The sequence below is a fragment of the Taudactylus pleione genome, unplaced genomic scaffold (assembly GCF_031769625.1).
Source record: "Taudactylus pleione unplaced genomic scaffold, aTauple2 ptg000129l, whole genome shotgun sequence".
NCBI lineage: Eukaryota > Metazoa > Chordata > Amphibia > Anura > Myobatrachidae > Taudactylus > Taudactylus pleione.
This window is the reverse complement of record NW_028284531.1, coordinates 8792316-8816917: the sequence shown is the minus strand read 5'-3', so window position 1 is coordinate 8816917 and position 24602 is coordinate 8792316. Positions and strand designations below refer to the sequence as shown.

Genomic DNA, 24602 nt, shown 5'->3' with positions numbered 1-24602 from the left:
GCGAAGTTGCTCCTGAGCCCCCCGCCCTTCCCCATCATCTCCAACATCCCAAACCCAATCCTGGCACTCAAAACAGACTACTGTCTACTGAGCATAGGCCCATAGTCATGACTATGGGCCTGATTCAGAGTTGTATGCTTCTAGCATTGCTGCGGTGTCTTTGGACACAGCAGCAATGCTAAAATATGCTAATGCCGCAGTAGGCTTCTTGTGTAAATAGACCCCTCCTGCCGGCTTCTCTGACCAAGGCCGCAGCATCGGATCACTCTGTGTGACCATCGGTCATCTGAGTAATGTACAGCTTGCTCAGAATGACCGATGTTTTCACTCAGCTGAAGCCAGTGAAGCCATGTACAAGGACGCAACCACTGGCTTTAGCACGCCCAGAACACAGGGCCAATGCGCCCCCATTTTCTGTGACGCTGCCTGATGCCGCCCCCATTCTGTTCCCAAACAGCCGGAGTCCAGGCACTGTAAGTGAACAAGCAGAAGAAGATTTGCACATTTGCTGTACACATCATTCCAGATCTTCAAACATTTGTATGCGAACCACTGGGTTTATGTACAACTCTGAATCAGCCATCTCAGACTGATCCTTTCCTCCTACTATACAACCTGCTCTCTCACGCCGAACAAGTCTTCCTCACATCCTGGTGTATTTACACACTGGTGGTTTGTCTAAGCCGCCAATCATCAGTGACTTTTAAAACGGCAACAGGAATCAATACTAAACATACCTGATTTAGCATGGATTCCTGTAGCTGTTTTAAAACCATCAGTCAAAGCCACCAAAGTGTGGAGAAGAACTTCTCTCTTCTTGCCCACTAGCTGCCCCCTTTTCCCTCATCGCTCATTACTTTGACCTTACTTTAAAGACAAAATCAACACTTTGGGATCTATTTACCAAGCCGTGGATGGAGATAAAGTGAATGGAAATAAAGTACCAGCCAATCAGCTCCTAACTGCCATGTCACAGGCTGTGTTTGAAAAATCACAGTTAGGAGCTGGTTGGCTGGTACTTTATCTTCGTCCACTTTATAACCATCCAAGGCTTAGTAAATAGACCCCTATGTATCGCAAATACTATGCTATACATCCCGCCCCCTGTTGTATACATACAGGGATTAATAATGTCTGTATGCATGAATACTTACCACCCAGGATAGCTCTTCCGATAAAATCTGTCCCTTGCAATGAGAGGACTTCTGGGTTTATTACCCGAGAGTCCTATTTGCATGTGCAGCCTTCTGATGAGTGTATATACCCGGAGAAACACAACTAAGTACCTGCAAGTTTCAGTACCGTTAACAATTGCACTATATTCTATAGATACGGTGTGTACTGTACAGTGCTTTCAGACGATATGCTGGTGGCGAAATCCCAGCACCAGAATCCCGACCGCCGGCATCCCGAAGGTAGATATCGGGCATTAGGGGGAGGATTAAGGTTAGGTTGTGGAGTTAGGGTTAAGCATTAAGGGGAGGGTTAGGGTTAGGCATTAGGGGAAAGGGTTAGACTTAGGGTGCGGGGAGGGTATGCATTCGGTATCACGGTGGTCTGGATGCCGACGCTTACCTTACCGGCGCCAGAATACTGACACTGGTCAGACTCCCGACCACCGGGATGTCAAAGGTAAGTAGCGTGGTGGGGGGAGGGCTAGGTTTAGGGGTTAGGCACTAGGGGGAGGGTTAGGCACTAAGGGGCAGAGCCGTAACTAGACTTTTTGGTGCCTGTGCCAGAGTGAAGCATTGGTGCCCCCCCCACATTTTTCAATTAGGGACAATAGATAGTGCACCTGAAAAAGGGCCATAGCCTCATGGGGAAGGGCCAGGGAAATGATAGGGGAGGCCAGGAGATGGGAATAAAAGAAGAGGAAGCTACAAGTGAGAATGATAATAAACTGAAAATTGACAGGCCCAAACAGCGCCACCTGCCCTGCGGTGCCCTGTGCCACGGCACTGGTCGCACTACCCTAGTCACAGCCCTGCTAAGGGGGGAGGTTAGGTTTAGGGTGCGGGGAGGGGGGAAGTTAGGTTTTGGCACTAGGGGGGGAGTTTAGGTCAGGCACCAGGGAGGGAAGGCTAGGGTAGGGAGAGGGGGATGGTTAGCATACCGACCACCATGAGTCGGTATGTTAACCCTGTCAGGATCCAGACGTCGGTATTCTGACCGCCTGGTTCCCATCTTTCGGTATTACATACCGATTCCTCGGGGAGGGGGTAGTTAGGTTTAGGCACTAGGGGGGGAGGTTAGTTTTAGGCACCAGGGAGGGAAGGTTAGGTTTAGGGTGTAGAGAGGGGAGGTTAGGTTTAGGCACTAGGAGAGGAGGTTAGGGATAGGCACAGGAAAGGAGGGTTAGGGTTAAGGGTTAGTATTACCTTATTTCCTTATGGGTGTCAGGATTCTGACTGTCGGGATGCCGCTGTCGGTATTCTGAGCAGCGGTATCCCGACAGCCGGGATCTCATACCCAACCCCTTTGAGACGCCCGCTGAAAACGTCTCATATCTGCCTGTCACACACAAAACTGGAAAAATCAAGCGGCCATCAGCCTTCTGATTAAGTTTAAGCTGTCACAGACATAGTGGGTCTCAAGACACAAAGAGCACTCTACTGCTGCGAGCAAGAACACAATGGCTAATTTATGGACACCCAGAAAACAGTGTTTAAATATTACTATACGCCTGCATTTCTCTAGCTACCTCCAGTTACCTACCCCAAACACTGACTACCTGCCACTCACTTTGGGAGTGAATCCTCTGTGTGAGCGTATTCACAATTTTATCACTGCGCGTGTGCAGTGCGGCTTACATGCATGCGCAATGGCTAACAATCGCTCAATCTGTGTAAATATCGCCATTTCGTATATCTCTGAATCAGGCCCTTTCTCCTAATGCATCAGTACGTTCACCTATAAGGATTATTTATTATCATTGCAGTGTCATGAGTGTTTGCCATTGAATATACATATGATTTTATTTTTTATGCCTTTAACATTATTTTATTCTGTATTATTGTTGCAATAATTTATTAAAACTTACATTATATTATCATCTTTTATCACTATTTCAAATAAGCGCTCCACCTATCTATTTTCATTGGCCTGCGCATGCCCAAACAGCGGGGAAGAGTCACAAAAAGAAGCTCATAGGATTCTATAGGCAAAGGCATCTATAGAGCTTCCTGCATATGTACACGTTGAAGCCCCATAGAATTACTGACACATCCCGTCCTTGGGCAGTGTCTGTAGAACTGTCCAGTGCTTGGGTGACAGGAACAAGGGAGAATATTTTGCAAAGCTTGAAGAGAGATATAGTGGAGAGAGGTAAAGTACCAACCAATCAGCTCCTAACTGTCATTTTTCATACACAGCCAGGAAACTGACAGTTAGATGCTGACTGGCTGGTACTTTATCTCTCTCCAAGATTTGATAAATCTCTCCCAGGCAGGGAAAAATGTATCAAACCTTGGAGAAAGATAAAGTGGAGAGAGATTAAGGGCCTATGTACTAAGCCTTGGAGAGAGATTAAGTGGATGGAGATAAAGTACCAACCAATCAGCTGCTAACTGTCACTTTACAGACTGTGTTTGAAAATTGACAGCTAGGAGCTGATTGGTTGGTTCTTTATCTCTCTGCATTTATCTATCCTCGAGATTTGATACATCTGCCCCACAGTCTATAAATGACAGAAGCTGGTTGGTTGTTATGGACAAATTCACCGTTGTATCTTTAATTTGCCGCTAAGGGATATCTCTCTCTCTCTCTCTCTCTCTCTCTCTCTCTCTCTATATATATATATATATATATATATATATTATATATATATGTGTGTGTCGCCAAAAGTCCTGCACTCTCAACAAAGTGAAGACATCTTCAGGGTGCTTCCTATGACACGCAGGTCCCAAAATAGAAATATGTACTATTATCTTCTAGAAGGTGCTAGATAAATGATAAGTAGAATATGATTGGTTACTATGGGCAACATCTCCACTTCTAAAAACCGGCACTTTAGTAAATATACCCCTAAGTGTCAGTGTGACCTTTACATTTCCACTAAGTTAAACATTTAAGTTCACATTACTTCCTTTTTAGTCATCCCACATATTACATATTTATGTTTATCAAGCTTTGGATAGAGATAAAGCGGAGAAGTTGCCCAAAGCAACCAATCAGCTCCTAACTGTCATTTCATAGATTGTGCTAGATAAATGAATAAATTATAGAAGCTGATTGGTTGCTTTGGGCAAGTTGAACATCTACACTTTTGGCCGTATTCAATTTGAGGCGAAATGTCGGAATCGGCGATAATTTATCGCCGATGACATAATTTTCGCCTATTTGAATTAACCCTGTATTCAATTACATTGACTTTTCGCCGATGCGAAAAGTCAATGATAAAAAAACGGGGATAAGTTTTCACCAGCTTTTTGCTGGCGAAAAAAGGTGCAGAATTGGGGTTTAGGGGTGCAGGCTTACAAAAAATAGCCTGCACCCCTGGGAGTGTTATTAAAAAAAAACTGCATCAAAAAAAGTTTAAAAATAATCGGGACACCCCAAAAAAATTAAGTTTAATTTTGGGGGTTAAAAATAAATAAATAGGGGAACAAAGTGCCAAACTATCTAAATTAATTCAGGTCGGGTCTCCATGTATGCGGCGGGTGTTTTCTTCATAGCGGGGACAAGCGGCAGGTACAGTTTTGCAGAATTTTAAAAAAATTAGTTTAGGGACTTAAAAATATGCTAGTACCCATTTTCATGGACCCCAAATTTGATGGGAACACTTTTAAAAACGCTAAGTGCTCTTCTGCATCACTTCTTCAAAGTCGGGGGGAAAAAAAACAGCCGCGGCTATTTAAAAACCCAACTTTCTTTTTCAGGCAAAAACGGGGGTACCCGTAATGATCTCCCAGGTCTGGACATCTTTAGGGGGGTCCTACAATTATTTCCTGAAAATTCCCGTATTTTTTCGCCTGTTCACGTTTTTTGCCTACTTTGGAATTGAATACGGGGAATAGCAGGCACGCGCGCGATACTTTTCCGCCTGGAAAACAGTCAAAGGAGGTAAAAAGTCCAGCATGCGAAAAGTCTGGACTTTCGCCTCAAATTGAATACGGGCCTTTATCTCTCTCCAAGGCTAGATACATCTCCCCTTTAGAGAATTAGTTTTTTTTCAACTTTGCTATTTGATGGAGGGAGCAAGCAATATAAAATGATACCCCTGAATTGCAAGCCTTTCCCCTTCATTTTCATTCTTCAGACCTTGCTGCCTAGAGATATGCTGGGAATGATGAGTGAAGGCATCTGCTTCTACCTAATGACAGACTTAACACAATGTCGGGGCTCACCAGAAAGCAGTGCAGTCAAAATGAACCATCATCCACTTTGATGGGTTAAATGTGAAAGAATCAGCAAACTCCACTCCACTGAGCAATGATCTGAACTCAGGACACAGAAAGGCAGTGCCAGCATACGCTGCATCAATGTGGAGCCACAGTCCTTCTTTGGCACCTAGACATTAGGGTCACAGTCACAAAGTAGGTTTAGAAATTAATGAAGATTAGCAATAAAAACATGCAGAGTCACATAAATAATCATTACTGAATAATTAGCATTGATGATCCTACTTACATATTGGCCCCAACTCTGCAAGGTTATCAAAGGCACACACTCCTGTTGTACCCAGAGTCGCACAAACCTGTAACAAGAAAGTAATACTTAAGCTGCATACACACACAATGATTTTTTGAACAATCATCGTTAAACGATATCGTTTAACGATAATCGTTTGAAAAAATCGTTCACTTTCTGAGTCAAACGATGAACGATAATCGTTCATGCGCGTTCACGTTTGTAGTTTGTAGTTCAGTCAGACTTGTCAACTCAACGATTTTCATTAAGGGAATATGCAAAAATCATTTGTAGTTCAAAAAAATCGTTCATTACATTTAGTAAATAAACGATTTTAGTAAACGATTTTCGTTAATTTTTCTTTTGAAAAAATGAAAGAAAATCGTTTACTAAAATCGTTCATTTACTAAATCGTTGTGTGTGTATGCAGCTTAACACATACGGAATTGTTTCACTATGAGGTGTAGGATTTAGAAAAGGCTTCTTACTGTATATTTTTTTGTACTTCTGATGCAAGCATAAGTGTGTATGTGCCAAAATCAAAGAATAACTATTGAGACAAAAATGCAGTTAGTTTCTCCATAACGCTTTGTACCATATATAGAACAAAGATCTGATCATAAGATTGCATAGTTATTGAGAGGATACCGTTTGCCCATCTTTTCCATAAAATCAACCAGTTACCATCACTTTTGATTTAGCAGTGTATAAATAAATCTCAAATATCCCAGAATTATGAATTTCCATTTCCATTATTTGGCTTTTAGCCTGTGTTCTCGGCCCTGATTCAGAGCTGGACGCTCTGACAGAGCGATCGCTCTGAATCAGGGCCGTCCCTCTGTATTTAACAGCGGCCTCCTGGCCGCTCGCATAGCTGTGGGTGACCACCCACAGCTATAGCGAGCAGCCAAAATGATGACCATCGGGCTTGCGACGAGACCCTTGCGGTAGGGTCTCGTTGCCGCAAGCCCTGGAGTGCTTTTGGCTCTATCAGAGCCAAAAGCACTCCCACTGACATCACATGTGACATCACATGTGATGTCAGTGGGGCCGGCCCCAGATGGTAGGCGTTCCCATGGGAATGCCTCCGCCTGGACAGCCACGCCCCCGGGCCCGCCCACCAAAGGGGGCGTGCTGTCACTCACCATCGACAGCACGCCCCCTTTGGTGCGAGACCCATAACGACGGCTTGGCCGTCGTTATTCGGGTCTCGCGCATGCCCATGACGGAGCCGCCTCCATCGTGCGCATGCGCACTTGGCTAACATCGACCTGCTTGCGAGCGCTCAGCGCTCACGAGTGGGTCTGAATTAGGCCCTCTATCCCTAGATTTCTAGGCTGTAAAATAAAAACAGATGCGTAAGCTTCTGTCTTCAACACTATGGCCCTCATTCAGAGCCGCTCGCTCTCTCTGAATGAGGGCGGCCGCTTTTGTTTTAAAAGTCGGCCTCCTGGCCGCTCGCTAAGCTGTGGGTGACCACCCACAGCTTTAGCGAGTGACCAGGTGATGGTCGCGATGGTCACCATCAGGGCTTGCGACGAGACCCTTGCGGTAGGGTCTCGTCTACCGCAAGCCCCCAGGTAGCTTCCTGCTCTAACAGAGCAGGAAGCTCCCTACTGACATCACTGGTGACGTCAGTAGGGCTGCCTACAAACGGCAGGCGTTCCTTCAGGAACTCCTCCATTTGTCCGGCCATCCCCCCCACCCTGCCTACAAAACGGGGCGAGCTGTCGATCAACATCGACAGCTGCCCTGTTGTAGTAAGCCTCGGAACGAGTGAATTTGTCACTCGCTCCGAGGCTTGCGCATGCGCACTGCGAGCGCTGCGCGTTCGCAGGTCCTCACCTTTGACCCGCTTGCAAGCGCATAGCGCTTACGAGCGGGTCTGAATGAGGGCCTATGTGTGGCTGTATATGGTAATGACCTTCTGATGATCACATATGCTGGCATACTGTATATTAGCAATTAGATAACTAGATTTTCTGATTATGGGGCCTATTCATCATAACTTAAAATTCGATGGAGGTAATTAGGTTTAGAGCTCGATTGGAATTCTACCTAATTACCGAAGGAATTCATCATTCCTGTTCCCCATAACTATCTATTTCAAAAAGCTGTCATTTTTGTGATTACAGCTTTTCTGGAAATAGATAGTTATCCCTCTCTACACTACCTTACCGCAGCTGTAATCTGTGCTGCGCATGCGCTGTTGCATTAGTAAAACCAGCGCATGCGCATCACTTCCTACAGCTAGTAATTTTTTGTGTGTGCCACAGCCCTCCCTCCCCCCTGCGCCCTCCGCATACCTCCCCCCCTGTCCCGCACTTACCTGCCCACTGCAGCTCCTCCGGCTCCGGTGTCTGCTCTGACACGTGTTCTCCCAGCAGACCACAGTACAGTTTTAACTCCATCCACATAATTTTCGGAATTTGATGAATAGCATAATTTCCATGTCCCCATACTAATGTATGGGGAGTGTAGAAATTAATGCAGGGGGACTTAACCAGGAGATATCAATGATATCTCCTGTATTAAGTGCCTTCATGAATACTAAAATAATGGTAATTAAGGAAAATGTCCTTAAAAACTTTATTTTAGTGTTGATGAATAGGCCCCTATGTCACTTGATATATGACCAGATGTTGGTCAGTATTGCAATTTGTCTTTGCACCCAACAGTTTGTTGCAGATTGGTCTAAATCTAGGTTTAAGTCTTGTTTAAGTAGGTTTAAGTCTTGTTTAAGTTGGCCATATAGACCAAATTGACCATCTGTTGTAACCATGGTAGTCTTATAATCTTCAAAGAAAAATCAATATTATAGATCATGGGAGCTATTATTATTCAACATGGAAGTGTTATAGCTCATGCCTGCAACATTACCTTGTTATTCAGCACCATATAACATAACAGTACAATTTAGCTACACATGTGGGTGTAGAGCTTGCACACCGGTTGTATAAGCGATCATGTGTGGTGGTGACTCTTAAGCTGGGTACACACTAGACAATATATTGGACGATTAGTCATTTTGATCCGAATCATAACGTCAAATCGGCTACCTCCAGGTTTTAAGGATATACATGTTTGAGCACAAATGGTTAAATCAAAAGACTGAGGTACTAATCAAGTCACCTGTGCCCAAGCATGGCCATCCTTAAAACCTGGACTGTTAGGGTGTCTTGAGGACAGTGTTTGGGAACCTCTGTTCTATCCAATAATTAGAAAATTGTTTACAACACATAAATTGTACCACTCACAAAGACAGGAACAAGCCCACGTTTTGTATCTTCTTCCACGGCAGCTCTTAGTGTCTCTCCTCGAAGAGAGAAATTTTCATCCACTGGCAAAAACCGGACTTTTACCAGAGAAATTAGACCGGCCTTTTCCACTGAAGAATGAGCCTGTGCAAATAAGAGCATCAGCTATGTATTAGATGCTGCTATGGCTTAGTAACTAAGCAAACATGTTTCAAGTGAGAATTCAGCCTGAGGGCCTGATTCAGAGCCGGACGCTATTTGCGGTCGTTCGTCCAGAAAATAGGGGTGGCTATTCAAATGAACCGTTCGCTCTTTGCGGTCTGTTCACGGCCTCTATGTCTGAACGAGCGAACAAAACTTGCGGTCGTTTTTTGGAAAAATACGCCCCCTGGCCGCTCGTATCCTACGTCATGTCCGCTATTTATTAGATTAATCGAGTACATCGACCAGCGTATGAACTGCTCGCTATTCTTGTGGTTGGTTTTTGCTACCACAATCTTACGAGCAGTTCTGGCTATAAAATAACCCAGTCACGTGGTCAATGACGCTGCTGTATTAATTATGCACACCCTTAAAACGCCCGTTTTGACCTTTAAGCACGCCTGCGTTCGGATCTCCACTCCCCGTTTTCAAGCACCTTCCCCTGTTACCACCCACATACGCCTCATTCTGTCACTCAAAATAGCAGGCATTCGCTATTTAGAGAACAAACGATTTTCGGCCGCACTGACTGGTTCGCGCATGCGTATTAAAATCCGTACGCATGCGCAGTTGGGCAAACATCGCTCGGAGCGAACGAGCGGCCGCTTACGAGCGGCTCTGAATCAGGCCCTGAGTCTTTACAAACTGAATCCTCTTAATACACTGCTGTCCATCAAAAGATGTAATGTGAGTACATAATGGTCTACTTCACACATGATAGGTTGCCAGCAGTGCGCACCTACGTTTTCCAGTATCAGTCAACTAAAGGTGACAATAAAGATCATTGACCCCCTATAGACACATTGATTAAAGTCACACAAGAGTTTTCACTTTAATATGGGTCAAAGAAAACGTAACTGAAAGTTGACCAGGCTGCTAGTTACATGTATATGGCTGCTCTCAGCCTAGAAGTATGAAGCTATATATTTTGTTTACACATTATTATGCATTATTATTAGGGGTGTGCACCGGCCACTTTCGTGTTTTGTGTTTTGGTTTTGGATCTGGATCTTTCTTCGTGTTTTGGATCTGGATTGGTTTTGCCAAAACCACCCTTCCGTGTTTTGGGTTCTGGGTTTTGTGTTTTGGATCTGTATTTTTTTGAAAAAAAGCACAAAAACAGCTAAAATCACAGAATTTGTAGGTTTTTCTGCTCCTATGCTATTATTAACCTCAATAACCTTAATTTCCACTCATTTCCAGTCTATTCTGAATACCTCACACCTCACAATAGTGTTTTTATGTCCAAAAGGTTGCACCGAGGTAGCTGGATGACTATGCTAAGCGACACGAGTGGGCGGCACAAACACGTGACCCATCTAGGCGTGAAACTGCAGTGGCAGACAGGATGGCATTGAAAAACTAGGCCCCAAACTGTACATAATGCAAAGGAAAAAAAGAGGTGCAAGATGGAATTGTCCTTGGGCCCTCCCACCCACCCTTATGTTGTATAAACAGGACATGCACACTTTAACAAACCAATCATTTCAGCGCCAGGGTCTGCCACACAACTGTGGCTGAAATGATTGGTTCGTTTGGGCCCCCACAAAACAAGCTGGCAATTTATCTGTCCCTGCACAAACTGGCTCTACGGAGGCAAGATGTCATCCTCATCCTCCTCATCCACCGATTCCTCACCCTCTTCAGTGTGTACATCCTCATCCTCACAGAGTATTAATTCGTCCCTGCTGGAACCACAGGTCCCTCTGTACGTTCTGGAGGCTGGTCTCCCTGGAAGAGTTGATAATTCATTTTATGAACATCATCTTCTCCACATTTTGTGGAAGCAACCTCCTACGCCTTTCGCTGACAAGGTTCCCGGCTGCACTAAACACTCTTTCGGAGTACACACTGGAGGGGGGGCAACTCAGGTAAAATAGAGCCAGTTTGTACAGGGACCTCCAAATTGCTTCTTTTTCCTGCCAGTACAGGTACGGACTGTCTGACATGCCTACTTGGATGCTGTCACCGATGTAATCCTTTAACAGACAGACGCACGCTTGTCGCTGCTGCTTTGAGGATTCAAGTGCGGCTACAGCCCACACAATTCACAAAGACAGAAAAAAAAAAAGAATATTTTTATTGTTTGTGGAGCACACTTTGAGGGTTACACCACCCTTTAACAGACAGACGCACGCTTGTCGCTGCTGCTTTGAGGATGCAAGTGCGGCTACAGCCCACACAATTCACAAAGACAGAAAAAAGAAGAAGAATATTTTTATTGTTTGTGTAGCACACTTTGAGGGTGTCACCACCCTTTAACAGACAGACGCACGCTTGTCGCTGCTGCTTTAAGGATGCAGGTGCGGCTACAGCCCACACATTTCACAAAGACCGAAAAAAAAAGAAGAATATTTTAATTGTTTGTGTAGCACACTTTGAGGGTGTCACCACCCTTTAACAGACAGACGCACGCTTGTCGCTGCTGCTTTAAGGATGCAGGTGCGGCTACAGCCCACACAATTCACAAAGACAGAAAAAAGAAGAATATTTTTATTGTTTGTGTAGCACACTTTGAGGGTGTCACCACCCTTTAACAGACAGACGCACGCTTGTCGCTGCTGCTTTAAGGATGCAGGTGCGGCTACAGCCCACACAATTCACAAAGACAGAAAAAAGAAGAAGAATATTTTTATTGTTTGTGTAGCACACTTTGAGGGTGTCACCACCCTTTAACAGACAGACGCACGCTTGTCGCTGCTGCTTTAAGGATGCAGGTGCGGCTACAGCCCACACATTTCACAAAGACCGAAAAAAAAAGAACAATATTTTAATTATTTGTGTAGCACACTTTGAGGGTGTCACCACCCTTTAACAGACAGACGCACGCTTGTCGCTGCTGCTTTAAGGATGCAGGTGCGGCTACAGCCCACACATTTCACAAAGACCGAAAAAAAAAGAAGAATATTTTAATTGTTTGTGTAGCACACTTTGAGGGTGTCACCACCCTTTAACAGACAGATGCACGCTTGTCGCTGCTGCTTTAAGGATGCAGGTGCGGCTACAGCCCACACAATTCACAAAGACAGAAAAAAGAAGAATATTTTAATTGTTTGTGTAGCACACTTTGAGGGTGTCACCACCCTTTAACAGACAGACGCACGCTTGTCGCTGCTGCTTTAAGGATGCAGGTGCGGCTACAGCCCACACAATTCACAAAGACAGAAAAAAGAAGAAGAATATTTTTATTGTTTGTGTAGCACACTTTGAGGGTGTCACCACCCTTTAACAGACAGACGCACGCTTGTCGCTGCTGCTTTAAGGATGCAGGTGCGGCTACAGCCCACACATTTCACAAAGACCGAAAAAAAAAGAACAATATTTTAATTGTTTGTGTAGCACACTTTGAGGGTGTCACCACCCTTTAACAGACAGACGCACGCTTGTCGCTGCTGCTTTAAGGATGCAGGTGCGGCTACAGCCCACACAATTCACAAAGACAGAAAAAAGAAGAATATTTTTATTGTTTGTGTAGCACACTTTGAGGGTGTCACCACCCTTTAACAGACAGACGCACGCTTGTCGCTGCTGCTTTGAGGATGCAAGTGCGGCTACATCGCACACAAGTCACAAACACATTAAAAAAATAGTTTTTTATTTTTTGGAGCACTTTGAGAGTTACACCACCCTTTAACAGACAGACGCACGCTTGTCGCTGCTGCTTTAAGGATGCAGGTGCGGCTACAGCCCACACATTTCACAAAGACCGAAAAAAAAAGAACAATATTTTAATTGTTTGTGTAGAACACTTTGAGGTGTCACCACCCTTTAACAGACAGACGCACGCTTGTCGCTGCTGCTTTAAGGATGCAGGTGCGGCTACAGCCCACACAATTCACAAAGACAGAAAAAAGAAGAAGAATATTTTAATTGTTTGTGTAGCACACTTTGAGGGTGTCACCACCCTTTAACAGACAGACGCACGCTTGTCGCTGCTGCTTTGAGGATGCAGGTGGAATCTAGACGGGATTTGGAACTGAGGACACACTACCTCCATCAATTGTCTAAATCCCACTGCACTAATGTCGGATACCGGACGCACGTCTAACACCAACATAGCAGTCAAGGCCTCAGTTATACGTTTTGCTTCAGGATGACTGCTGTCGTACTTCATCCTCATCGCTAGGGACTGTTGGAGGGTCAATTGTTTAGTAAAAGTAGTGATGTTCCTACTTCCTCTCTGGGATGATGAACAACTCCCAGCAGCAGCAACAGCACTAGGAGGAAGTGGTTCTTGATCTTTCCCTATTTTATTTTTATCGGAGAAAGTTTGGTCCTCCATTTATGTTATATTGATATATATACGTGCGGCTAAAGCGCACACAAACACAGAAAATATTTTTTTATTTTTGCTGGAGAGTAGTGCACTTTGTGGGTTACACCACCCTTTAAGAAATGAGCCAGCCGGCTCTTTACTTATGGGACACAGGCGCATGCTTGGCGCTGCTCCTTTGTTGATGCACGTGCAGCCACAGTGCACACAAGTCACAAACACAGAAAATATATATTTTTTTGGTTTGGAGTGTACTTTGGGGGTTACAGAACCCTTTAACGGTCAAGCCAGCCGGCCCTTTACTTATGACACAGGCGCACGCTTGGCACTACTTTGTTGATGCACGTGCGGCTACTGCGCACACAATTCACAAACACAGAAAATAATTTTTTTTTTGGTTTGGACTGGAGTGTACTTTCGGGGGTTACAGCACCCTTTAACGGTCAAGCCAGCCGGCCCTTTACTTATGACACAGGCGCACGCTTGGCACTACTTTGTTGATGCACGTGCGGCTACTGCGCACACAATTCACAAACACAGAAAATAAATTTTTTTTTGGTTTGGACTGGAGTGTACTTTGGGGGTTACAGCACCCTTTAACGGTCAAGCCAGCCGGCCCTTTACTTATGACACAGGCGCACGCTTGGCACTACTTTGTTGATGCACGTGCGGCTACTGCGCACACAATTCACAAACACAGAAAATAAAAAATTTTTGGGTTTGGACTGGAGTGTACTTTGGGGGTTACAGCACCCTTTAACGGTCAAGCCAGCCGGCCCTTTACTTATGACACAGGCGCACGCTTGGCACTACTTTGTTGATGCACGTGCGGCTACTGCGCACACAATTCACAAACACAGAAAATAATTTTTTTTTTGGTTTGGACTGGAGTGTACTTTCGGGGGTTACAGCACCCTTTAACGGTCAAGCCAGCCGGCCCTTTACTTATGACACAGGCGCACACTTGGCACTACTTTGTTGATGCACGTGCGGCTACTGCGCACACAATTCACAAACACAGAAAATAATTTTTTTTCGGTTTGGACTGGAGTGTACTTTGGGGGTTACAGCACCCTTTAACGGTCAAGCCAGCCGGCCCTTTACTTATGACACAGGCGCACGCTTGGCACTACTTTGTTGATGCACGTGCGGCTACTGCGCACACAATTCACAAACACAGAAAATAAATTTTTTTTTGGTTTGGACTGGAGTGTACTTTCGGGGGTTACAGCACCCTTTAACGGTCAAGCCAGCCGGCCCTTTACTTATGACACAGGCGCACGCTTGGCACTACTTTGTTGATGCACGTGCGGCTACTGCGCACACAATTCACAAACACAGAAAATAATTTTTTTTTGGTTTGGACTGGAGTGTACTTTGGGGGTTACAGCACCCTTTAACGGTCAAGCCAGCCGGCCCTTTACTTATGACACAGGCGCACGCTTGGCACTACTTTGTTGATGCACGTGCGGCTACTGCGCACACAATTCACAAACACAGAAAATAAAATTTTTTTTGGTTTGGACTGGAGTGTACTTTGGGGGTTACAGCACCCTTTAACGGTCAAGCCAGCCGGCCCTTTACTTATGACACAGGCGCACGCTTGGCACTACTTTGTTGATGCACGTGCGGCTACTGCGCACACAATTCACAAACACAGAAAATAAAATTTTTTTTGGTTTGGACTGGAGTGTACTTTGGGGGTTACAGCACCCTTTAACGGTCAAGCCAGCCGGCCCTTTACTTATGACACAGGCGCACGCTTGGCACTACTTTGTTGATGCACGTGCGGCTACTGCGCACACAATTCACAAACACAGAAAATAATTTTTTTTTTGGTTTGGACTGGAGTGTACTTTCGGGGGTTACAGCACCCTTAATGGTCAAGCCAGCCGGCCCTTTACTTATGACACAGGCACACGCTTGGCACTACTTTGTTGATGCACGTGCGGCTACTGCGCACACAATTCACAAACACAGAAAATAATTTTTTTTTTGGTTTGGACTGGAGTGTACTTTCGGGGGTTACAGCACCCTTAACGGTCAAGCCAGCCGGCCCTTTACTTATGACACAGGCGCACGCTTGGCACTACTTTGTTGATGCACGTGCGGCTACTGCGCACACAATTCACAAACACAGAAAATAAATTTTTTTTTGGTTTGGACTGGAGTGTACTTTCGGGGGTTACAGCACCCTTAACGGTCAAGCCAGCCGGCCCTTTACTTATGATACAGGCGCACGCTTGGCACTACTTTGTTGATGCACGTGCGGCTACTGCGCACACAATTCACAAACACAGAAAATAATTTTTTTTTGGTTTGGACTGGAGTGTACTTTCGGGGGTTACAGCACCCTTTAACGGTCAAGCCAGCCGGCCCTTTACTTATGACACAGGCGCACGCTTGGCACTACTTTGTTGATGCACGTGCGGCTACTGCACACACAATTCACAAACACAGAAAATATATTATTTTTTTAGCACTTGGGGGGAGCACCCCTGATGGACAGAGCACCCCCTGGACAACACTACAGCACCTCTTTAGGACTGGGACACTGCACAGGACTTTGGAGTGGACACAGCCCCTATGGAGAACTGACTGCACAACACAGTCCAGCCAGCCCCTATGGACTTTGAAGTAGTGGACACAGCCCCTATTAACAACAGCAGCACAGCACAACACAGCCAGCCCCTATGGACTTTGAAGTAGTGGACAACAGCAGCACTACACTACACTACACTACACAGCCCTAACTCCCACCCTCCCTCTTCACTGTCCACAGCCAAGTGAGAAAATGGCGCCGACGTGGGTACCTTATATAGGATCCAAAACCCGCGAGACTCGGAAGGCGGGATGATGACGTTTTGCCTCGATTTCAGATCCGAGTCAGGCGGGAAAAGTCGAGCCTGATTCGGATCGGACTCGGATCGGGGGGGCTCGGGGGGGTTCGGATTTCAGAAATCCGAACCCGCTCACCCCTAATTATTATGCATATTAAGCAGAGCGCTCGCAAGCGGGTCGATGTTGAGGGCCTGCGACGTGCAGCGGCCGCACTGCACGTGCACAAGCCCTGGAGCGAGAGAGAAATTCTCTCGCTCTGGGGCTCACTACAAGCAACGGTCTCGTCGCAAGCCCTGATGGTCAAGACCATCGCGACCATCATCCTGGCCGCTTGCTAAAGCTGTGGGTGGTCACCCACAGCTTAGCAAGCGGCCAGGAGGCCGGCGCTTTACAGAGAAGCGGCCGCCCTCATTCAGAGCGAGCGCTCGCATTTTGCAAGCGGCTCTGAATGAGGTCCACAGTGTGGTACACAGTGACACACCTTCATGTGCAGGCGCTGTGTAGGACCATTCACAGGATTGCAGTCCAGCATAGGCTTTGTTTTATATAAAAAGACTTGCAAGAATACATAATAAATACATAAAAGCCACAAAAAATATTATAAAATACAGCAACACATGTCACGTTACCCACCCCATCCCTTCCCAATCCAGCATCTACTATCCCCAACTAAACCCAACATAGCACCATTAACATTTGTACATGCCTATTTAGTTAAGGAAAACATAGGTAGTAGTTGCAGGGACATAAGGGGAATTTTTTTGAATTTGGAATATTAAGAAGCCGTTACAGTGTGTAATACATTTTATACTATATGTTCCCAAATACAAAAATAAAACCTGTTTTAGATCATTGTGGCACATGCATACTCACATTGTAGTTATGCATGGATGCTAATTTTATTATGTAAGCCACAGACATAATGAAGATACACTCACCCACACATAATTATTATACATTAAAGTATATATACAGCATAATAGAAGCTTGGAGTAGAGAAGAGAAAAAAATGGATGAGCCATGTTAGACTGATGATTTGTTATAAACAGTGTGAAGTAGAATTCCATTGTATGGAGAATTGTTTAGGTAACTAGAATCAATGAATCTGTGGAGCAATTAGCTTATCAACAAGGATTTCAGTTTGTGGTTTCTCAGAAGTCACACAATGTAGGAGAAAGAGAGGGCAAAAAATGTATGTTTTGCATAAGCAATATGACTGATCAGTAAAATGATCTTTGAGTGCCAGCTCTTGTGCCTAGAACTTTGCACTGTTTCTTGGCATTATAATTTCTGTTTGGCCCAATTGTACTTGCCTGTTCTTGTGAATATCAATAAAGCAGATATTTATCTCTGAGGTCCTGCTGTACATAGCAATATTGGGTGGGAAATAATGTCATCTATATTTTCAAGGCATGCTGTGACCCAGTAATAAAATAATATATATTGGAGCAAAGTCTGACAGTTTTCAGATTCCTCTTTTCCTTTTATGTAAACATGTGAAGCACTAAAGTAACATGTGGCAGTTGTAATGCAGTGACAAACCAGGACTGAATTATATCTCCACATTGTTTTATATTGTCTGTAGAGATGAAATGTATGATCGTTATTGGCTGTACCTGATTAGATGCATAAGCAATGAGTCGGGAATTCAAGTTTGAATCATCTGAATCAGGTTCAGAGAGTTTCATTTTCAGTATTTTGTCCTTCCTGGCAGCCAGTAAAGCTATCAGTGTTGACTCACTCACAGTACTCTGCAAATAAAGAAAAATATTCTATTATATTAAGTACATGTTATCAGGATTGTCCATACATGTCGCAGTCATCTATCATCCCCCTGGACCACACCAACAATTGCTTGAATATTTATTGGCTTCACTCCCTCATTTCTTATCCTCTGACATCCCCACAATCATCATGGGTGACCTCAACATCCCTATCGATATAGTCCACATTGTTCTTGTGCCTCCAAACTACTCTCTCTAACCTCCTCTATTGGACTCTCCCAATGGGCTGGCTCTTCGGGATGGCCACTGCCTTGATCTTGTATTCACTAGATTAAGCTTGCTATCTGATTTCCGTAACAGTCCTTTACCTCTCTCAGATCACAACCTTACCGCCTGCAAGCTCTCTTATCAATGACTTCGAGCTATTTGTTATTGGACTCTGCAAAGCCTCTTGCAACCTGCAGAAATATTGACAACTCTCCACCTATCTGTCGCAATGTCTCTCACCAATATGTACACTCAGTTCTCCTGGACATCAGCCATGGCAATCTAAAGTAATACAACATTTACAAAAATGTTCTCATAAAGTAGCACACCATTTGATAATTCTCGTATTCCTAATGACTTCCTCAAATATAAAGCTATCTACTACTCCTATCCAAAGGTTCTGAACACTGACAAACTTACTTCTAATCTATCTTCTCACCCCAATTACCTTGTTTCCCTAGATCTTTTTATTTGGCTTTATTATTTTTTTTTTTAACAATTACTACTTTATTTATTTTCAAATATAATTGGAGTACAGCAAAAAATTACAAAGGGTAATGGAATGTACATATGGTTAGACAACTATTTATAATCAATTTAAAAGCACATATATAATTAGTTTCCATTTAAGAAAGAACATATATCGGGAAGTAGGAGGAAGGGAGAGCTAAAAACACAAAAGGCATCCCCAGGCTAACAGTCCTAATATCAGGGTGCTGTCTATGCCTCTCAGACCATTTCATCCAATATGAATATATGAAGGTAGAGCGTTCTAAACCAGATGCTTCCATCTCATAATGTCTATTAGTTTTTGCCTTAACATCAGCGATACTAGGTGGCATGGGTGAATGCCAACATTGGGCAATAGCTGCTTTAGTGGCAATTAATATACAGTATATCTTTTATCATATCTATCTTTATGAGAGACAGGTTAGAATTGCTATAACGCAATTTCTGGTTGCTAAGTTATTGCCGTGCCAATGGCATATTAAATTCAAGTGGTGGTGTCCCTCCAAAGTGGTATATGTTTCCCACATGACCGTATTTCCTCCAACATAAAGTGGAAATAGAGGAGCATATGTTATGGTGTCTATCTGGTATAAAATATAGTCTGTGTATCAACATCTCATAGCGTGTTATATATTTATACATTATTGGACCCACTTAAGCCTGGCTTCCATCCCTAACACTACACAGACACTGCACTGACTAAGGGGGCCAACGATTTGATCACAGCTACTGTAAGTCTAAGGGCGGGATGTACTAAGCATGGCATTAGCAATGCGGTACATTCCGCCTTTCTTTGGGTACATGCCGCAGATCATTAACGCGTTATGTACCAAGAATATCGCAAAGGACAGCTCTCCCAATAAGAGCTGTCCTTTTCGATGGCTTCGGACAGAGGGACTTCTGGGTTTAACACTCAGAAGTCCCTCTGGCGTCCTTCTGCGCATACGCAGAAGGCCGCGGGCCACGGGTAGGGGGAGTGATGGGAGGGATCGTCCCGATAAGAAGCCCATAGACTTCTATTCTTTGCGGCCGCATCGATGCCTGGGCTCTTTGCGGCCACATTGGTCGCACACCCCTTGTTACGGCTCTGCTATATATGTAGCCATGATAAAGGAGTACCATTAACTGTTTGTTATTCTCCAGCAGGGAAGTTGAGCAATATTTCTTTCTCAGATTTCCTAAGTTTATTTTTCATTGCAATGTTTACTTTGTATAGTTAGTTAATAAATCAGCAAGTTATATAGCTTGCCCAATGTATCATTTGTACTCTGCACTTTGTAATTGTGCATTAAATATATTTCATAACAAGTTAAAATAACTTACTTGTAGCACCCCTCCTCCTTTGCTTTCTGGGTAATGATGAAGAAAGTGACACGGAAGTCCCAACATTTTAGCTAACCAATCCATCACATTCATTTCTAATTCAGTGCATGCCGGACTGGAAGCCTAGAGAAGAAAGAAATAAACTGGAGTCATTACTAGAATATGTATTTCCACATGGGGTCTAGATGCAAATAACCTATCAGGGAGGCTTTCTCATTCTCTCACCAAGGTTCCGGATTAGGTATTTATGGATGAGCCCTCAGTGATTTTTTTTTTTCTTCATTCTTTGAATTACAAGGAAAATAAGAATGAAGATGACCCCTTTGGAATTAGGTACCTAATAAAAGGAGGAATGGGGAATTGTGAGAGTATTTATTTAGAATAAAAGATTTTACAGCTATGAGGTACTGCAGGTCCCAGAGGACACAAGATAGGTATTTCAGCATTTGTAGCTTTACCTAAACAGTTTGCACCTGATTCTGAATCGCATGCAGCACCATTTATATCTGCGTCTGACTTCGCAGCACTACAGGGACACGCCCATGACCCTCCCATAGCACACCCATAAGAAGGATTATCTCTGTGTGTCTGCTTAGCCGCCTCCCTGTCACCTCCCAGCATATTTGTCAACCTTTTGGTTGGGTCAGCACTGTGGGAGGGTGCGGCGAAGATTGGCAGAATCTGAGGCGTGGTGTCATGGTGTCATCGCAGCCATGCCCCAACTATACAATGCCGCAATTACCGCCATTGAAAAATAAAATGTAAAATGAGGGAGGGGGGAGCGGAATCACGGTGCTGCAACTGCATCAGCGGCTGCCTGTGCCACCCACTTTTTTATAACTGTACCAGATAAAGTTGTTTAAATGGTGGTTTTATTTTATTTTGTTTAATATATAATATATTCACCAATGACTGGTTGTAAGGAGGTTTTCGCATGTAGGCGAATGGTCAGAGAAGGCGTGTCCTAGATAGGGCTGGTGCCAGTGTGCGTTAATAATGATGACAGTTATAAAACCAAGCACATGGATAGGGACTGTCCAGCCATATAACCGTATATGTAACTCTGCATAAGGGCAAATGTACTCATTTAGTTGATCTTCACACAATGTGGGAGAAATTCTGGTCAATTTGCGTTGAACTCTGTGCCTGCCCCTGAGACACAAATTATCATTTCTTTAAAACATTACTATACAGAGTCAATAAACAACACTAACTATTGATCTCATGATAATGTAAAGGTTACAGAGCTCATACTACAGAAAGTAGGGTGTGTAGTATATGCAATTAAAAAGACACTTTGAATAGTTTATTTATGCAGAGCCGTCACTAGACTTTTTGGTGCCCTGTGCCAGAAAGAGCATTGGCGCCCCCCCCCCCTTTTTTTTAAATAGGGACATAAGATAGTGGACCTGAAATAGGGCCATGGCTTCATGGGGAAGGGCCATGGAAGAGATAGGAGAGGCCAGGAGATGCTGGGGATAAAAGAAGAGGAAGCTACAAGTGAGAATGATAGTAAACAGGAAAATTGATAGGTCCAAACAGGGCCCCCTGTCCGGCGGTCACACTACCCTAGTTACGGCCCTGGATCTATGCACCAGATACAGAGGAAGGAAGGAGGGACAGGTACATATATTGGTCTTTGAAAGGGGCTACCCATTACAGATGTGGTGTGGAGGCTCTAAGCTTGTGATCTGGTGTCCTCACATGTCAAAGAACACCTCTGTGACTTATATTTTATAATAATCTTAGAGATTACAGCAGGGAATACATTTCAAATTTATTTCTATTGCAATTAATTTGTACTGTATTTAAGAAATGTCAGTGATGTCATCTCATTATTTACCTATATTTATTGTTCATACTTCATATGCTATATTTGTAATATTATGTTGTGAATAACATACAGTAAGTCTATGGTATGTAGGGGACATTAACTAAACTGCTTCACAGAGAAAAAAATCTTTCCCAGAGCAGTCAATTAAAAACCAATTGTCTAGTACATATTAAAACATTATAACAAATAATTGCTTGCTGAGGGCAACACCATGTTTTGTTGAGTTTCTTGTACAATCTTCATAAGTGTCTTCCAGTATTTCTTATAACTGTACTACCAGCTAGTGAAAGATTTTACTTAAGTGCCCCTGTGCCTAGCCAGACAGAGGCCCGGGAAAAATGACTGCAGGTGGCAGCCCCAGGCTCTGGCTAGAGGTAGTGGCACCCTACTAAAATGTTTTACATAGGTGGCAGAGCAGCCATAAGCATTTAGAACAAAAATGTTAAAGTGCTCTATTACCAAAATATTAGACAGCAATGACAATGCTTTTCTCACATAAGTGTAACAATCAAGAAAAAAAATCAGGCATTCAGCTAATGTAGCATTGGACAGGTTCAACATACCCATGTAAATCCAAGGCAGTTTATAGCATCTGCGAGCATGTCCCCAAGTAAGGAAGGCCAGGAGGTTAGTGCTGGGAAGTATGCATGCATATGAGGACTCTGCCAGTGGACAACCTGCAATAACAAATAACAATGGTGGTACATTTTGTGCTATACACGGAATTACATATAGGATTGGCACATTGCAAAATGCTGGGAATTCCTATATTTTCAGATGTGATAGATAGATAGATAGATAGATAGATAGATAGATAGATAGATAGATAGATAGACAGACAGACAACACATAAATAGACATAGCTTGCCACAGTCCAAACCTTTCATGGCCAGAAGAGGCAGAGCAAAATGGCAGTACTGGGTGCAAACATTAGCATGGACTAATTTGTTGTGCATTTACAACTCAGGAAGGTTGATGGATATGGAGAGAAAGACGTTCTTGTTCTGTTAGAAGCCTGACAAAAGGGTGTGGTGTTAATGGTCTTTGGTGTGTGTGCTTCCTGTTATCATGTTGCTATGCAGTTTGTCTTTGCGTGTGAAAAAAAAGGTTCCTCTTATACTTGAACTTCAACAAAACACGTGTTTTAAATTAATCCAGCTACTGTCCAGCTACCCACAAGAAGTTGCAGAATACTGGATTCCCATAAAATGTGACAGCCTTTGAAGCCTGTGAGTAAGATTCTGGGCACCTATTCACAACCCCCACCATTAATCGCACCCACACACAGATGCACACACACACAAATCAGACATCACTTCCTGAGGTTCTATGGGTTGCCCCTTTTAATGCTTGTAACCCTTTATTTCTTACCTGACCCGTCATGCCTTCTGTGAGCCTGCATAGCATGTAGGGGGAGCAGCTGGTCCCATAGGACCCCTGAACCTGGCAGCCAATGCTACATCAGCTATTGTTTCAGCACTGATGGAAATGTTTCATTTTTTTTTATGTTACTGTTTTTCTAATTAGTGACAGGTGCCAAATGTAAGTCCTAAATCTACATTTTAGGTAGGTGATATTTACCATTTTATAGGTTTCTTATACATAGGTATATATCCATTTACCCCAGGCATGATGATGTCCTCAATGTCCCTGAAGATGTTGTCCCAACTCTCCGATTCCACGGGGGCACTGTCAGGCAGTAGAGCTCTCATATACCCCGGCTGCACTTCTGGAATTACCCGCCTGTCTCTCACTGTGCTGAGGTACTGACAGATATAATCCACCAACTCTTTACCTGGGTGAGCAGATAAGGTTTATACTATCAGAGACTGTAGCTTTGACTAGAATCTGAATACAGGGGAAATACACCTGAGCTACATACAAATATAAAATAGACTGTCTATGGGGCATATACAATTGGTTGTGAGGTTTTACCTGCAGGCATCGTGACCTATTTTCTCTTACCATGGGTATGTGTGCTCCAGATTACTGCAGTATCCAATAGAAACAAATCGGGTGCAAATTGAAAATAACTAAATACCAGCGCAAAAATAAGAAAACAAATGGGGAAATCAGCATACCCCCATAAACATAAAATATGATAAAAAATAAACAAACATTTCTAGTATAATTTTGTATGAATAAATGCAAAAAAAGAAAAAAAACAAATTAGTAAAAAATTAATTTGGGGATAATTTTAGGTCAACAGAAAACAAAAAAAAAATTAAATGTAAAGAAATGATAAAAAAAATTTTTTTTTTGCATTTAGTTTCAAACAAAAAAATGAAAAGTGAATAAAAAAATTTGGGATAATTTTAAGAATTAAAAATAATTGCTTTATTTAAATTATGGGTGCATAAATTAAGGAAAATGTTGATTTTTTGGGGGGGGGAATTTGAAGTCATTATTGGTTTTAACAACCAATATTGACATGTAATTATTACACTAATTAAGCGAATTGGAAACTTCTAATTGCTTAATTGGTCACTAGGAGGGGTACTGAATCAAGTCCTGACAATTTTTCCTAAAAATAATGATTTTAGGAAAAATTAGATTTGCTCTGAAGGTGCTCCATAAAAAATGATGTCCACGAACCACTTATCTAAATGTCTAAAACCATTTTATAACCAGGAGTAATTTATACATTAGAGAACATAATTTAACACTTACAATTCAACTTAAACTGATAATAACGGTTATTAGTTAGGGTATCAGACAAGACAATTATTTTCTTTTCAGACTAA

At 43.3% G+C, this 24602-nt stretch overlaps 1 protein-coding gene across 2 annotated transcripts in view; it reads right to left on the bottom strand.

Moving 5' to 3' along the window:
- The window catches only part of HDC (histidine decarboxylase), a 42355-nt gene that overhangs the window by 15882 nt on the left and 1871 nt on the right, over nt 1–24602 (bottom strand). For both annotated transcript variants that reach the window (XM_088472986.1, XM_088472987.1), the window contains exons 2-8: nt 23481–23653; nt 22422–22535; nt 20025–20147; nt 17817–17951; nt 8886–9029; nt 5629–5695; nt 5346–5508 (exon numbers count right to left, since the gene is read on the bottom strand). In XM_088472986.1, coding sequence (XP_088329112.1) covers nt 5346–5508; nt 5629–5695; nt 8886–9029; nt 17817–17951; nt 20025–20147; nt 22422–22535; nt 23481–23653 — 919 coding nt within the window. The remainder of the gene's footprint in view (nt 1–5345; nt 5509–5628; nt 5696–8885; nt 9030–17816; nt 17952–20024; nt 20148–22421; nt 22536–23480; nt 23654–24602) is intronic.